The sequence below is a fragment of the Dromaius novaehollandiae genome, chromosome 8 (genome assembly GCF_036370855.1).
Source record: "Dromaius novaehollandiae isolate bDroNov1 chromosome 8, bDroNov1.hap1, whole genome shotgun sequence".
In the NCBI taxonomy this organism is placed as follows: domain Eukaryota; kingdom Metazoa; phylum Chordata; class Aves; order Casuariiformes; family Dromaiidae; genus Dromaius; species Dromaius novaehollandiae.
The window spans coordinates 20,540,512-20,555,824 of NC_088105.1; the positions used below are offsets into that span (position 1 = coordinate 20,540,512).

Consider the following 15,313-nt stretch of genomic DNA (forward strand, 5'->3'; position numbering starts at 1 on the left):
CTTAGCAGGTGTACACATCAAGTCAAACTCTGATTTCAATTACACTCAAATAATTCTATAGCAATACTACAGAATTTTGAATTTACTTCAAGATAACTGAAGCAAAAATTTTCCTACATTCTACCTTAGTCATAATATTAATGTTTCTCTATCACAAATAAAATTTACATTTACATACTAAACAAAGATACAGTATATTTAACATTCATAAATTTATATAATTAGTTATCTATTTAAAATTAATCATATGCTTAAGTGGTTTTCTTGGTCAGAGCTTCCTGACAGATATTAGAAAAGTGTGTTATCTTTCTGATAGATTTTTTATTTGTTTTGATTTTTTTAAATAGAAAATAATTCATGTTAGATTTAAAAATAAATCTGCTTTATGTAAAAAGGTAAGAAATGAAGCTGACAATAGAATTTTCTCTATTAATGACAGAATTATTAGATTAATACACAAATAAATGTTGTCAGAAAGCCAGATAATTTTATAGGGAATATTATGCAATACACAAGAGAATTCCTCTAACAGATGAAAAGCATTAAGCAGTAAGTGAGGATTTTGACATTTTGGTATGCTAACAAATTAAGTGTTTATAATAGCTGATGAGTAGCCCCTATAATATAAATGATTACATTCTTGGGCAGTGACTACACAACACTTTTTCAATTCTGGTTATTAATTTCAGAATAATACCTCAGACTGCCACCATATTCCTTAATATATTTATGAAGAAAAATATAGCTCTTCAGAAGTGTGTCTAATGCAATTTGCAATGAAGTGCTGAGTTAAAAAGCATAGCAGTAGATAATCGATAACTGAATATATAAATCAACAGCTTACATCTTTGCAGGCATGTCTGCCATATGCATCAGCAGCACCTCCCTAAGAAGAAAAAGAAACCAGTTATTTCTCTACTATAATTGCTTAAGAAGAAAAGACAAATATCAGACAACCTCAATTCTGACCAATTCTTATGTGGAAAATGTAAGGAATAGATGAAAAGATTATTGTACTCTCCACTATTACTGTGTGAATATCCACCCAAGCACTCCAGCTCTTTATATATTAATGATTTTCCAGTGGTACTCAAGAAATGTTTAAAGCAAACACTGTCAAGAAATTATTTTAACAGAACTACATTATAAAGATTTAATATAATGCTCGTAGTTCAAAAATGTGTAGTGTGTACATATAAGTTTGTAAAAATTAGGAAGCTGAAACTGAAAAGGAACAAAAATTAACTCTTTTCTGATTCAAAGTCAGTCAAATATAAAATATAAAGGTTTAGCCTAGATAGCAATAGTTCTTATTTTAAAGTAAATCTCATTTATTATTAGCAATATAATCAATAGTCTCCCTATAAAACTGTAATTTTGTTCCTCTTCACAGAAACCCAACTCACACTGGGATGAATTTTACATTTCAGAAGTGTTGATGATATGAAAGTTTTACATTTTCAAAAATACTGTCCTTATATATACTGAATAGTCTCCATTTTTGTAGTTTGAAGGGTGCTTAGGCACAGTGTTAGAACTATATGACTGGCTCATTTTTGTTGTACTTGCCATACTATGAAAAACAAACAAAAAATATGTAATTGACATTAAAACAGTTGACTTGAAACAGTGCTTCATTTACCTTCCAAGCTTTTTCTCATTTTTCATATTGAGCAAATGTTTAAACAAAGTAACGTTGAATTGAAAAATAAATCTTACCTTGCAAATGCTGACAGGAAACCAAAATAATTACATATATTTGACATTAATTTGCAAATATTTTAGTCAATATGACTGGTCATCATTTCAATAAAAATGCCTCATCTGAGAAGTTTTTGATATATTCAGCGCTTCACTAGTGCTGAAAGTGCTCTGTACCTTTCGCTGAAATTTCTGGACCACTGGATTGACCTGTCCAGGATTTATAACTTTGCAAATATTCCTGTTACATGGAAGAATAAAAAACTGAAATGGCCTTATTCACTGTCGATATGTGGATGATGAATTCTGAGAGGAGGAGCAAGTTAAAACATATAGACCAACTCACACCGGTCTTGACTTGGGCAGAAGGGGAGAAGAGACAACCTGCATAATGACTGTAATACACCTGTAACAGATTACCTTTCCAGTCCTATTTTCATGGTTCTATAATCTATATGTTTCTATATCCTTGCAACATCCTTGTTTACCAGCTGCTTCAGATCATTGAATAAACTTTCCTAATCATCTTCTCCTAGCTCTCTCTCCACTATTTTCAATCTAAAACAGAAATTCCCAGTTGAACACTGGTATAAATAATGAAATTGAAAGCTAAGAATTAATAAAAAAATAGCTATAGGGAGGGAAAAAAAAGAAATATGAAAAAAGTGCTTACTGGGACACATCCACTCTTGCTTATTGAGTAGACTACTCCACCCTGAAAGAGAAAAGTAGTCAATTATTTGCCTGTAAAAAGAATAAAGAAAAAAAAGGAAAAGGGAGAAGAAAACAGAGATTACCAAGTCACTAGCTGGATCAATTCTGTTTTAGAAGGAAACATTAGTCATCATCTGGATTTCATATCACTTTGCCCTTGGTCATGTAGCCTTTCAAAAACCATGAGTTGTATACTAAATGGTCCATATTTTAGAAAAAAATTAATGACTTACAGTAGTTACATGATAAAATGACATGCTCAACCCTCAGGAAAGAATATGTATTATGTATGTTTTACATCAATATAATTGATATTTATCAAAGTCTGGTAATTCGCTTAGAAATAGTGAATAAGAAACAAATGCAATACTACCAGATAATTCACTAATATATATACTGACTAGTAAGTAGTTCAAGTGCAAATAGGCACGTAATGGTAGTGAAGAAAATTAATTAAAAAATAATTATTTCAAACCAAGTATATATTTTTGTGATTAAAGAAGTGCAAGTGGTCGTAAGAGTGCAGACATACTGAATAAGTTTTAAAAGGCTATCCAGACAATGAAATCACCAAACATTCAACTATAGGAATAATCTACTATTAAAAGTAATATAGACAACATACCGGAGTTTTACTGTCTATGTGAATACCCACAAGTCTCATGAAATTCTGAGAAATTTTGCAAATATTTGTAGAGAAGATAGTGAAACACAGGCGAAATTGGTCCTTTTGATTATCCAAACAAATTAAATAAGGAAAATACTTTAAAAATGAATTAATAATAAGTACAGACTCATTTTAATTATGCAAAATGTCTCTAAACTACAAAACAGATGACTGTGTCTGTGTTTGTATGCACATGTGCACAAACAGGTAGGAATCTTCTGGGAAGATGGAAGAAATCTTTTTTTTCCTCCAAAAGGTCAGGTTAATACTGGATAAAATAGTTAATGTTTGAAAGCAGAGGTGGTGAAGCATCATGTAAGTATACCGATAGCAAGCTACTGAGTTCAACAGAGCGCAGGTAGTTGAACCTAGTCCAGGTACTGAAAAGACCATTTGGCAGATGAATTACTCATTCTGCGTTAACTAGCAGAGACATTATTTCGGGACTGTGTTAAATCACTTCAATGCTCTGTACCTATAGAATTCTCGTTGTTCAAGTTCACTAAAGGAAAATTTACAAATGCTAGAAGTTGGTATCCTTACCTGACCACTTGTATAGCTGCTCTGGGAGGATCCGGAGGGTCCGACCTGTACAGAAATCAGAATGCTATTATTTTACAGAAAAGTGATTTTTATAAAAATGACTTTCAGGACAGAAAGACCTACTTGGTGGGAAAGCAGAAGAACACACAAAGTAGTTTTCTGTGACTTCATTCCACCAATTGATACTACTAAAATTACTTTAGAGATTTTTAAAACCAAATAATCATAACTATATCAACTTCTCTGGCTGGTATAAATTAGCATAATTCTGCTGCTTGCAGAACTTCACCCTGGCTGAACATCTGGCCTTATATACTTAATGTCCACCATTGAGCAGCAGACCTAAACTGGCAAGATCACTAAGCAGTGCCAAATTAAGCCACAATCAGATGAAAATCAGAGCCTTTAGGGACTATGTAATCTCTAGAGACTATGAAATGCAGGGCATACTTGCTGGGAGGAAGGAAAAAAGAAAAAGAGGCTTTTTCATTGAGCTGAAAACAATAGTTTTTAGGGAAAAATCAAATAGTTACGTTTTCTATATCGATCATGATTTGCAAAAGGCAAGGTTTGAGAGCTGTTGAAATAAGTGATCTTGAAAAGATGTGTAAGCAAGCACTATGGCTAAAAAGTGAAGACAGACAAAAGAAAATTTGTATTAAAAAATTACTCTAGGTTTTCTAGAGAGAAACTGCAGGAGGAGTGATAGCAAGACTGACAACCATTTAGAAAGTTTGGGGATTTTATGCACCCTAGGGCAAGCTGTCAACAAAAAAAATAAATTGAGCAACAACAGGGATAAGGATGTGACCAGAAGCAGCTTTTGACTAGATTTTGACATTTTGGGCAATTAGCAGTAAATCAATGTCTTCACAGAAGAATACTTACCAGGACGCATCCACCTTGTGGTGTGTAAGTCCCTCCACGCTGTAAGAAAGATAGGTAACAGCTACTGTTTATTGACTGCTTGTATAAATATCAAATTATTCTAAACAAAAAACTAAATTGAATTTACATTCATGGTATGAGTGAAGAAATCGAGTGTCTGATTGCCTACAATACCTTTCACTTTGTAATAATCTGATCTCAGAACTGATGCATCTCTTTAAAAATAAAAATACATTTTTGTATTCAGTTTTGAATGGAAGCATAAATGGGATCTCTGCTGGGAAAGAATTTGAATGGAAAGATACGACCTTCATACTATAACCATGAAACAACTGCACCAGCTGGATAGGAATTCTAAAATTCAGGTAATTGAAACATGGGAAATTGCAGATACATGGATCTTACCTTCGTACATTCTACTTCTATCATAATCTGTGAAAACAATAGAGGAAACAGTTACAAACGATTTACTTTATAAAAAGCTTGCGTCTAATTGTTTTTATTGGAAATTGGGAAAATATCTGGTGAAGTGAAGGACAAGAAAAAGATGTTAATTCTGGGTTAGATTTCTAGATGATGTAAATCACTGTCGCTCCAGTGGAGAACCAATACTGTAGATTTGAAGGGACTTTCTTTACTTTATCTGCCTGTCTTGTTTAAGGTGTTTAATATGAGGAATTCTTAGCAAAAAAAGTCTATTTTCATTTCTTGTAAGAATATCTTACATAGCTATAATTCCCAGTGACTGGGAAAGCAGTAAACTACAGCAGAGTACACCAGAAGTACAACAGAGTACCCCTTATCACCAGTTTTCTTTTTTCTTTCATCTATTCTATGGATTGTTTTGATAATTAGATTATTACTTTCCTTATTTCTCAGGGGGGATATAATATCTTATTTTTTTCACCCTGTAGTAAGAAGATTAGGCAGTTAAATTAAAATGTCAAAAATATCTACTGATTTTGTCAAGCTTAGTTATTGAATACATGACAATGGATGTACACTTTATATCAAGTTAGATATTTTGTAATTTAATGTATTAACTTATAATATGCAAATGTACTCAAGCCTACCTTCCTCTTACTTTTTCCTGTCCCATTAACTGATTCAGAATGTGTAGGTGTGACAGTTTTGCTTTGAACTCCGACCCAAAATTTCTCTACATCTTGAACAACAGTTGCACTGGAGAGAAAATAAAAAAATCGTTATTTATTTCTTCTATCAAAATATTGCCAAAATCCAATAAACTCATATTTTTTCCCCTCAGCCAAGAAAATCCACTCTATTTTGATCATCTGAAGATGCATGAGAGTCACATATGACAAGATTGAAAGGAATGTCATTATTCTCCAGCACACTTTTATTTTGCAGTTCCTGTATTATCATACAACATGATTTTAAGGATAAGCAAAATAGATGCTGAGAAGGAATAGAATGGGAATGCAAATTGTGCTAAGAAGCACTGACTCCAGTGGAGAATATCATCCCAAATATCCATAAAGTTTGTCAGACCTCCTTCCCATTTGGACAATCTCAGTCTATGATGGCAAACTGATTTTCCGGCATTAAGGAGTAGAAGTGATCATGATTTTAATGTGTTCTTCTGCTCCTTTTTACATTCCTCAAGATTTAATGAAGCAAGGCCAAGATGTCCCCTATCATAAATCTACATTTCAGACAATATTAAGCTATCAAATATTTAGATTTTTTTCCAATTACATTGAATATGCATTTTGTAAGACCAGGTGTTACTTTTCCTTGCAGAGTTGAAGCTTACAAAGCAATACAAAACATAGCATAGACTTGTCTTCTGTTGCAGTTAATTCGTGGGTCATATCCTCAAGTCATGAAAGAAGTATACCAAAGACAATTTAGGGTAATATTATCTAAAATGAATAAACTGATGTTTAAATTTTTCTTTCAAAGGTTTCTACCTCAAACTGTTATTCTTCCTCTGTTCAAAATGAAAAAGTGGTAAACAATAACAATGTAATAATCTGAATTTCACTTATTCAGGGCAGTATTTACATTCATATTGTTGTTTCTGTACATAAAGAGGTCACAGTGTAAAAAACGGTTATTGAGCTAAAATCCACTACTAACATTGTGCTTAACAGAATCATTTACATATATTAGGGTCTGTAGGACAGAGCTGACTTTGTTACTTTCTGTAAGTATACCTTGAAATGGAAACCATGTTATTTTATGGATACAATGGGAAGGTATGCCAAACTATGAAACAAAACATGATTGTGGCTACATGAAAACATCAGAAGTTGCTCTTGTAATGAAAGAGCAACATAGATCAAAGAAAATCATTACAAAATTTCCCATGGAAATAAATTTTCAAGGCAAAAAAAAGAAAAACAATTATTTACATAAATTGAAGATCTCTAATATCATGTGGTGCAATCCATGTAGTTGTAACTTTCTGTTTCAGATCTGAATTTGCATGACTTACTGCTGAATTCTGCAATTAAAAAGAAATAAATGTAATTACATAAGACAGAAAAGTAATCTTTTGTGTATGTACTTGCCTGTATTATTAGCAAAACTGTGCTACAATGGGTTAACACTGATATCCTTGTAAAATGTGCCAGGTAGCTTTCACATTAGATTTATATCTCGTGCAGAAGACACATGTATTACTTGAGAAAGTCTAAATTTTTAAGTTATGTTGATGAAATAATTTCACCATAGAAGATGGTCACTTCTTATCAATACTGATTAACATATTTAAAAGGAAACCGAGCTTTAGTAAGTACTCCAAAGAGTGAACACGTACCGTCACGTTATGACAATCCAAGCCTTTTGTGTTTGGATCTGTAATTTTAAAAGTACCAACAGGAACATCTCCTTCCAATTCTCGAGCTTGTAGATGAAATCCTTTAAAGCCAGCCTCCTTAAGGGCTTCTAAACTCACTGTGAAAACAGACATTTTGGAAAATGTAAGTTGAAACCACTGAAATATTTAACAATAAACTTCCAAAGCACAAGACTGCATGTACAGAAATGACTTAAAACCTTTTACAGTTAAAAAAAATTTGTGTTTTATTACAGTTCTTATAAATAATCAAGAGAATGACAATAAAGAAAAGAAAAAAAGCTTGGAGAGGTATTTATAGGCAACCAAATATATTTGTAAATTAAATACATGATTTACTGACAACTTTAAAAGCAATTCTGCTCTACCATATTACCAGAACATTCCTATGAATCTGATTTGCTACCCTAAGCATGCTCAGAATACTGCCTGATGGCTGTAGTGACTAAAAGCTTATCTATTTTCTCTGTCTTTCAAAGTCAAAATAGCTATGTGAGAAAGAGAATTGATTTTTTTCTACCTCAGTTTTAAAAGAAGGCTCAACTTCTGGCTAAGTTTGAATTGCAGAACCTTTTTCTTTTTAATATGTTACAACAGGATAAAGAAAAACAAAGTAGTTTCGCCCTCATGTCCTAGATTAAATATGAAAGAATCAATAATTATCAACTCAATTTTACTCAAAGTTTGTTACTGAAGGAGCTCAGAAGAATATGGAAGAGCACAGTTTCATGTTTTGTGCATATCCAAATTGAAATTAAATTTGAAGAGGTATAATCAAAATTGTTATAATCTATCTCGCATAAATTTACTCAGGTAATGCCAGTATTAGGTACTTCTGCAAATATAGTTAGAATCATGGTTTCTGCGCAAAAGTATGTGCAGCCACTAAAAATAAAGATAAGTAGAGAAAGGACAAAATAAACTGGAAATGACACAGAAGTCAAGGCAGTGACCAACCATGCCTTGACACTATAAGAACACCTGCACATTTAGCCTTTCAATTTGCCATCAACCTTCAGTCTTGGTTAACTAATTTCTTCGAAGTCTCATAGAAGGGTCTCACAGGAGGCATGACACCTGCCACTCAAACGCAGTGTTAAAGCAAGCACAGATGCGACTGTAAAGAGTGGTGGTATGTGGTGTGTCACAAGTGAACACAGGAATATGTTACATGGAAAGGCAGCATAGTGCAGCTCCCTGAAAACAGATACTGGATGCTTGTAATTTGAAGCAACAGAAAAGGGGGGCTAGAGAAAGAAGAAAAGCATGGTTAGACACAAAGAAAATAAAAGGCAAGGTTAGTAGCATCTGAGGATCAGTGTTTATGTCACTGCAAACCCCGTATAACCTGGCAGAATCAGTCTCTGTATATTTAAATCCACCCATCATTCTGCTGACAATACTGTTTTTGAAACACCTACCAGTGCAGTAATCTAACAGCCCTTCTACACTTGGAGTTATTCAGACACGTTTTCCGAGAACGGCAGTAACAACAGGCTCTACTGCTTCTCCGTTCTTTTCCCTACATATCACTTGCCATGGAAGCACAACAAAGCTGCTGGGCTCAGGTGAAAGAGAAGAACAGCTGGACAGTAGCTACTTAGTGATTAATACTCTTTTTGAGCTACTGAGATATAATAGAGGAAATATGACAGATTATAACTCGCTTCCACTACCATGCTTGTTCTAGCAAAAAAGCTAGAGAAAGAAAACACTCACAAGTCCCTTAAGGAGTCACACCACCAAGAGAACATGGCATCATAGACAGTTTGGAGAAACAAGGTTTTCCATCCAGAGAGCAACTCAAGATTAGCGAGATAAAAAGGTGGTTTAAACCACAGTAACTCCACCTCCTGCAATTTGATAAAATCTGGGATGCAGCTCTTAGAAGCATGACTCAAAATATCCCACTCTGAGTCATCATATACTGCATTCTGAATTTTTAGTTTCCTGTAAGATGGCAGCATATGACTATCTAATAAATGGGATCCCTTTGTATTGCAGAGACCAGATGTAACAGCAAATATGAAGTTAAAGAGCAACAAATAATGCCGTCCAGTTTGGCCAGTTGTCTTATTTGATTTTGATTTTGTCACAAAAATTAGAGCATGAAGTTAAGTCATATTTATAAGTTGTAAAAAATAAAAAAAATTAATATTAAAAAATTATTTTCAATTAATATAATTGATACAATTTTCAATTATAGTAATTATAGTAATTGAAAGCATGTTTTCAATGTATTTTATACACATATAGAAAGCACTCCAAAAAAGAGGAAAGGAATATCTCAGGTATAGATAAAGGGGAATGAAGAAACAAACACATTTTAGTTACACTGTGAGGGAAATAGGGGGGTTTCTGTTGAAGACTAGTAATTCTTGGAGACGCAGATAAAAATTTAATGTCATCCAAACTATTTACCTTGGATTTCATTTCCTGGTTCAAAGTTATCAAAAGATACAGCAATAATGTATGGTGGTGCAGATGTCTGTGGTTCAGCTCCATAGTTTGGTAACAGAGAATCACAGTCAATTGAAGTATTTGTCTGCGGAAAACCAAGGATTCTGGGCAAAAATATCCCACAAAACAAAAAAATGAAGCAGGAATGTGCCTTCATCTGTGGAAAAAAATAGGACATATAGTCTATAGTAACTTCTTCTTAGTTATCATGATTGACAAATATCTTCCTTTCCCCAGAATATTCCCATTGGAAACACGACAAACCTAGGAAGTTTGGCTTTCATTGCATTCATATATTTTGAAGAAAAGCAATTAAAATAAAAAAACTATACACTTTGACAGAACAGTGCAATAAATGACACAAATGTTTCCTCTTAAATACTGAATTATTAATCGAAGTTAATATTCTCTGGTTACATAACAGCAATATATGACAATCGTGTCTGCAGTATTAGGGCTTAGAAAAGGCTTCAAACAAACAGCCACATTGCTGAGTGAACAGCTTTACTTCAGAAGTTCAGATCCCTCTTCATTCAAGACCTAACGAAGACACAAGACTTGGTCCTGCAAACTGCGTCTTGCAGCTATAACCACGACTGGCATGCTCTCTTTTCTCTCCCTCCTCTACTCCCATTTCCACGAGACAGCTGCAAAATCTATCGTTAACTCCGCTGGAAAACTCTTAGAAGCTTTTCAAAATATTTGTTTTCTGAAGGACTTAACAAAAGACTTCCTGGAAGTCCTTTGGAACTTCTTAACAATTTTAAAATATACACTAATAAAGAGATACTAAATTGTTAGTGCACGTTTCACATGGGTTAAGATTAATTTACACTCAGTACAGGGATTCACAAAAATAACTAAGAGGTAGGACTGAAAAGTGTTCAGTCGTCAAGCATTGTTAGCAGGGGAAGAAGTCAGGAAAAAAAAAAGTACTTTCCGTATAATTCACTTATAGTGCTGACACTAACTGTAATTTTTTTCAAAGAAGAAAAGAAAATGTTTCCTAGCAGTACTCTTAGGCATTTAATACCAGATTTTATGGCCCACGTTCAAAGTCTAAACATCAGCCATGGCACCACAGAATTTGTACCATTAAATCTTAGGAATATCTTACTGTCCCAGTCAAAGATGCTGACACGCTGTTAAATACCAAGAAGTATTTTATAGCCCTCTCTATTTCTTGTGTCTGTCTGCCACTAGATTGCTTGTGTGACACAATAGGTTGCATTAGAGTGAATGGACATACTTGCTTGAGATTTTTTAAAGCATTTCAAACACAACGTATGTCTGATTTGTATCATCTACCTGTATATCTTGCATATCAATACATAAGACCATTGGGATTTATATATGCTAATGAAACAAATAACAGAAGCACCTGGAAGCACTGGGAAAAACTGCAGAACGCTAATGCAAACACCCATAGGCTTCACTCTGATCTGAACTTTAACACCTTTCTAAAAAGCCACTGTGTCAACAGTTAATAAAACAGGTGACTGAAATGTATGTTGAAAGATTTCCTATAGGAAGATGATGAAGGTTGGTGCGGTGTCACAATCAGTAAGTGTAATGAGCAATTAGGAAAGTTATATAAACAAGTTATCATGTCTTTAAAACACATGGAGACTATCCCTCCCAAAAGTCTCATGAAAATGCCATTTAAATGGGATCCTTGTAAGCATCACGTTTGTGTATCAGTCTGCTGGGTGCGGTTATCCAGTCTCTTGTGACTATTTTGACATGGGCCATGTCTAATTAAATGTTAAATACAGCATGTAGGTGCTATTATATTAACTGCTGTGGTAAATAGTGATTTAGTATGAACTAGTCTATGTGTTGTTGAAATCTCTGTCTGACTCATGGTTAAGAAGAAAAAACTCTGTTTTTAATTAGATGCTCTATTTCAAAGCATGGAATCCTTAGCTCAGCTGGGACTGGAAAATCATTGCAGAGTACACTCCCGAAGAAAGAAAACCAGGCTGAAACCTCTTCTTTCCTCTTTTTCTGATTAGAAGGGAGCCAGAAGCACAAGTGCAACAAGTTGTAACGTGGCGGAGACGCCTTTGCTTTGCCTCAGCTCTCTGACTTAACAGTTAAAGGATGATCCTAAAAGCCTAATCATGCCATCCTTTGGAACTAGATTTAAGGTAAAGAAGAAACACTGGCATCTCATAAAATTCCAAGTCCAGACACGAGGCAGAAGCAGAAAACAATTTTCATGGAAACTGAATTCCAGTACATATACAATGCAAACACGGTATCTTGCATCATACATTTAAACTTTTCTCCGTAGAAAATATATATTAAAAAAAACCTAAAGGTAAGAACTTATCAAATAAAAACATACGGAATTCTGGTAAATAAACATTATCTGCAAGCTTCTAACTGGATACAGTTATGAAAAATTAAATGTATCCTCAGGTATAGACAGTCAATTGCACCTGAATACGGACGTCTGAGTTGCTTGCATCCGATGGAAAAATGCTAGTATGTTTCCTACTTTCTAATATAATCCCTTCTTCCTGTGAGCCTATATGGCCCTCATCTTGGTAGTACCTGAGCTTCTACCTTGGGAACCTTACTCCACACTTTCGGTTTACTAAGACTTCAGGCCAACAATTAACCCCCTGGCTGCTATCCTATTTAAAGTCTAGTGGACTCAGGAACACATACTCTGGTGGTTTACTTCTCCCAAGCCTTGGGCAAGCTTCTGAACAGAGACAAACATTATCCTGAAAGCCTTTAGATGCAGAGGATTTAATTAATATGATAAGAACTTATCTGCAATTTGATAAACAAGGGCTTGGCAATCCCAGGACTGGCAATCTGTTTTGCCAACAGTTGAAGGTTCAGTCCTCCGTACCCCTTTCTAACCCCATTCTTTATGAGTGTTTTCCTCCTTTTTTTTTTCCTCCTAAATGTTCCAGAATAGCCATTACTCTTCAGCCTCTGAGAATGAGTATCGCCAGCTAACAGGCATCCTTCCCGCCACCCCCCAGGCAACGCACCTTCTCGAGGGAGGGCCGGTGAGCAGGCATCCTCCGGTGCCTCCGCGGTCGGGCTGGAAGAGCTGCAACCGGCGGCAGGGCTGCCGGGTCCAGATGAGACGGAGGAGGCGAGCGGCTCCGCCAATGGGAGGCGAGGCGGGGCCCGGCGCAGCCAATGGCCCACGCGGCCCTGCTCGGCGGCGGGACGGGCGGCGGGGTGGGCGAGGGCACGGCGCTCCTCGCCCCTGACTCACGCCCCCGCTGACCTCCAGCCACGCCATGGCCACAGCAAAGGCTTCTCAGCAGGGACAGCCCGAACTAATGTGCCGATTCCAATCAACACAACTGTGCGGTACAAAAAAACTCACTAATATTTCGTGAGCAGAGTAAGTATTCTACACAAGTCTGTTCCACTTGACATCGCAGTATTCTGCTGTTAAGTCGGAAAGACATGGAAAATTCAAATCATCATAATGAGGCTGCTTTATCTCCTGTACCTCCTGGCAAGCATGAAGTTATTGCATCTGACCTGCATTAAATGCATCTGACCTGCATTAAACACAAAACTGTTCTTTCCTCCAGAAGTATTTTCGTAAATTCTTTGTTGAAGACTGGGGAAAGGGCAGAAAGAGGACATGTGACATTTCTGTTTAACCAGAAATACCAAGAAATCCATGAACTGAAGACCACCACAAAAAACGTCTTCAGCTTCTTGATAGCATATTTAAAATGCGCTTGAAATTCAAATGGATGATGGCACTTCAGGAATATTATTTTAAAAAAAATTTAATGTATTCAACTAATTGAATTCCCTTTCAGTTAATCACCTTTAAATAGTTAGAAGCATTTTATTTACATTATCTAATTATGAAAGACACTACTTACTATCTGTTACTATCCACTGAGGAAGAGATCATAACCTTCCTCTCCCCATGGTATCATCAAAATTAGCATTGATACCAATGTCATGAATAGCAATGAAAATGAATGCTACATACCACAAATGCAATTATATTGGCAATGTAGTCAAATAAATCAAATAAAAATGGAATATCAACTGATTACATTAGGAGCAAATAAACAAAGAACGGGATCTTACAAATTCATAAATGCATAAGGAGCATATTTGGTCTGTGAAGACCCAATGCCAGCGGAAAGACTGCAATGCCTTCGCTACCAGCTGGAAGGTACTGAGTGGTAACTGGTGTGGTCAGAGCTATCATTCCAGTCAGCGCTGAGCAGCACTGAGTACTCTGTGAGCATTTGGTTTGGCAGGCAGACGTATAAACGACAGACAATGAATTGCTACGATCTTGGTAACATTATAAAGAAGCACAGATACGACAGGCAATATGTTTACGTTGGCTATAACACTGATAAAATACCATACTGAGTAAGCAGGTGAAGACTCGGACCTGCAGCTTACAAATGGGGGTTGTAAACCTGGTGTCTCAGCTCATACGCAACATATTGCTTGTGGTTTATTTCAAAGGAACAGCATTTCCACTTAAACAAACAGAAGACACTGATACGGTAATGACACACCTGTATTCCAGAGTTGCCGATTAAAAAGTTTTTTTCAGGTCTTCACACTTGTGAGGACAATTCTCAGATCATAAATTAAATACTGAGATCATAAATTAAGTAACTAATGGTGACTTCCTCACTCTGGTGAAACTAATTACAAAGTTTACTACCTACTGAAATTACTGTGCAAGTGCATGCAAATCAACTCTACGCTATATGAATATGGACTTCCCTGGTGCTTGGAAAGCCTCCAGCGCATATTTGTCAGGGATTTCTTAGGCACATTTTTGTTTGAGATTTTTGACTATGTGGCAGCCCACATTGGCAAGTCTTTCTTTATAACAATCACACTGGGCCTGTGCCACCAAAGGTGTGTCACTTGATTTTAGGAACAAGCCAGGCAACATGGGAGAGGAGCCAGAGTCCAGAAATCTGGGAGGAACAAGATTCCTACTGGGTGGAGGACGGAAACTTTAAAAGTTGGGTGGTGGAAGAAGGGGAAGCCACCTACTCACCTAAGCAAAAGATTACCTCCTTGAAGAAGGGACTGCAAACCCTAGCAAAGTCTTCCAGAGGTACTCTTTCTACCAAAAGCTGTTTATTCCAAATCAGACCAAGCAGCCCACAGCACAGCCCTTGGTTTCCTTTGTCTTCACTGACCCCAGGATCTGCAACTGTACCCTTCAGGGAGGCCAAAACCTTCACTGTGCTCTCTGCAACTTCTATGCTAAAAGGTATTTTTGAGCTGGCAAAATACATGGCAACCGGAAATGCTGGGAAGCACAACAAATCTTCAACTAATGTCAAAATATATAAAAATCAAGGTAAAAGCTGAAAGATTATTTTCACCAGTGTTTGGTATTCTTATCAAACTGCTATGATGTTCCCAGTATGTAGTATTGGTATGCTGCTGAGTCTTGGACTTTGCAGCAAAACTGATAATCCGTTTGCTCTGATACACAGGGAGTGCTGGGAGAAAATGAACGGTAACACAGTAAG

General features: G+C 35.8%; 1 protein-coding gene across 1 annotated transcript in view; it reads right to left on the reverse strand.

Moving 5' to 3' along the window:
* The window catches only part of LOC112979801 (hornerin-like), a 57,741-nt gene extending 44,640 nt beyond the window's left edge, over positions 1-13,101 (reverse strand). Inside the window, exons 1-10 of the mRNA XM_064515856.1 lie at positions 12,809-13,101; positions 9,759-9,954; positions 7,299-7,435; positions 6,892-6,983; positions 5,587-5,695; positions 4,919-4,945; positions 4,514-4,552; positions 3,626-3,670; positions 2,375-2,416; positions 845-886 (exon numbers count right to left, since the gene is read on the reverse strand). Of these exons, the coding sequence (XP_064371926.1) occupies positions 845-886; positions 2,375-2,416; positions 3,626-3,670; positions 4,514-4,552; positions 4,919-4,945; positions 5,587-5,695; positions 6,892-6,983; positions 7,299-7,435; positions 9,759-9,954; positions 12,809-12,838 (759 nt within the window). The 5' untranslated portion in view covers positions 12,839-13,101. The remainder of the gene's footprint in view (positions 1-844; positions 887-2,374; positions 2,417-3,625; positions 3,671-4,513; positions 4,553-4,918; positions 4,946-5,586; positions 5,696-6,891; positions 6,984-7,298; positions 7,436-9,758; positions 9,955-12,808) is intronic.
* Between the last annotated feature and the right edge of the window lie 2,212 nt (positions 13,102-15,313).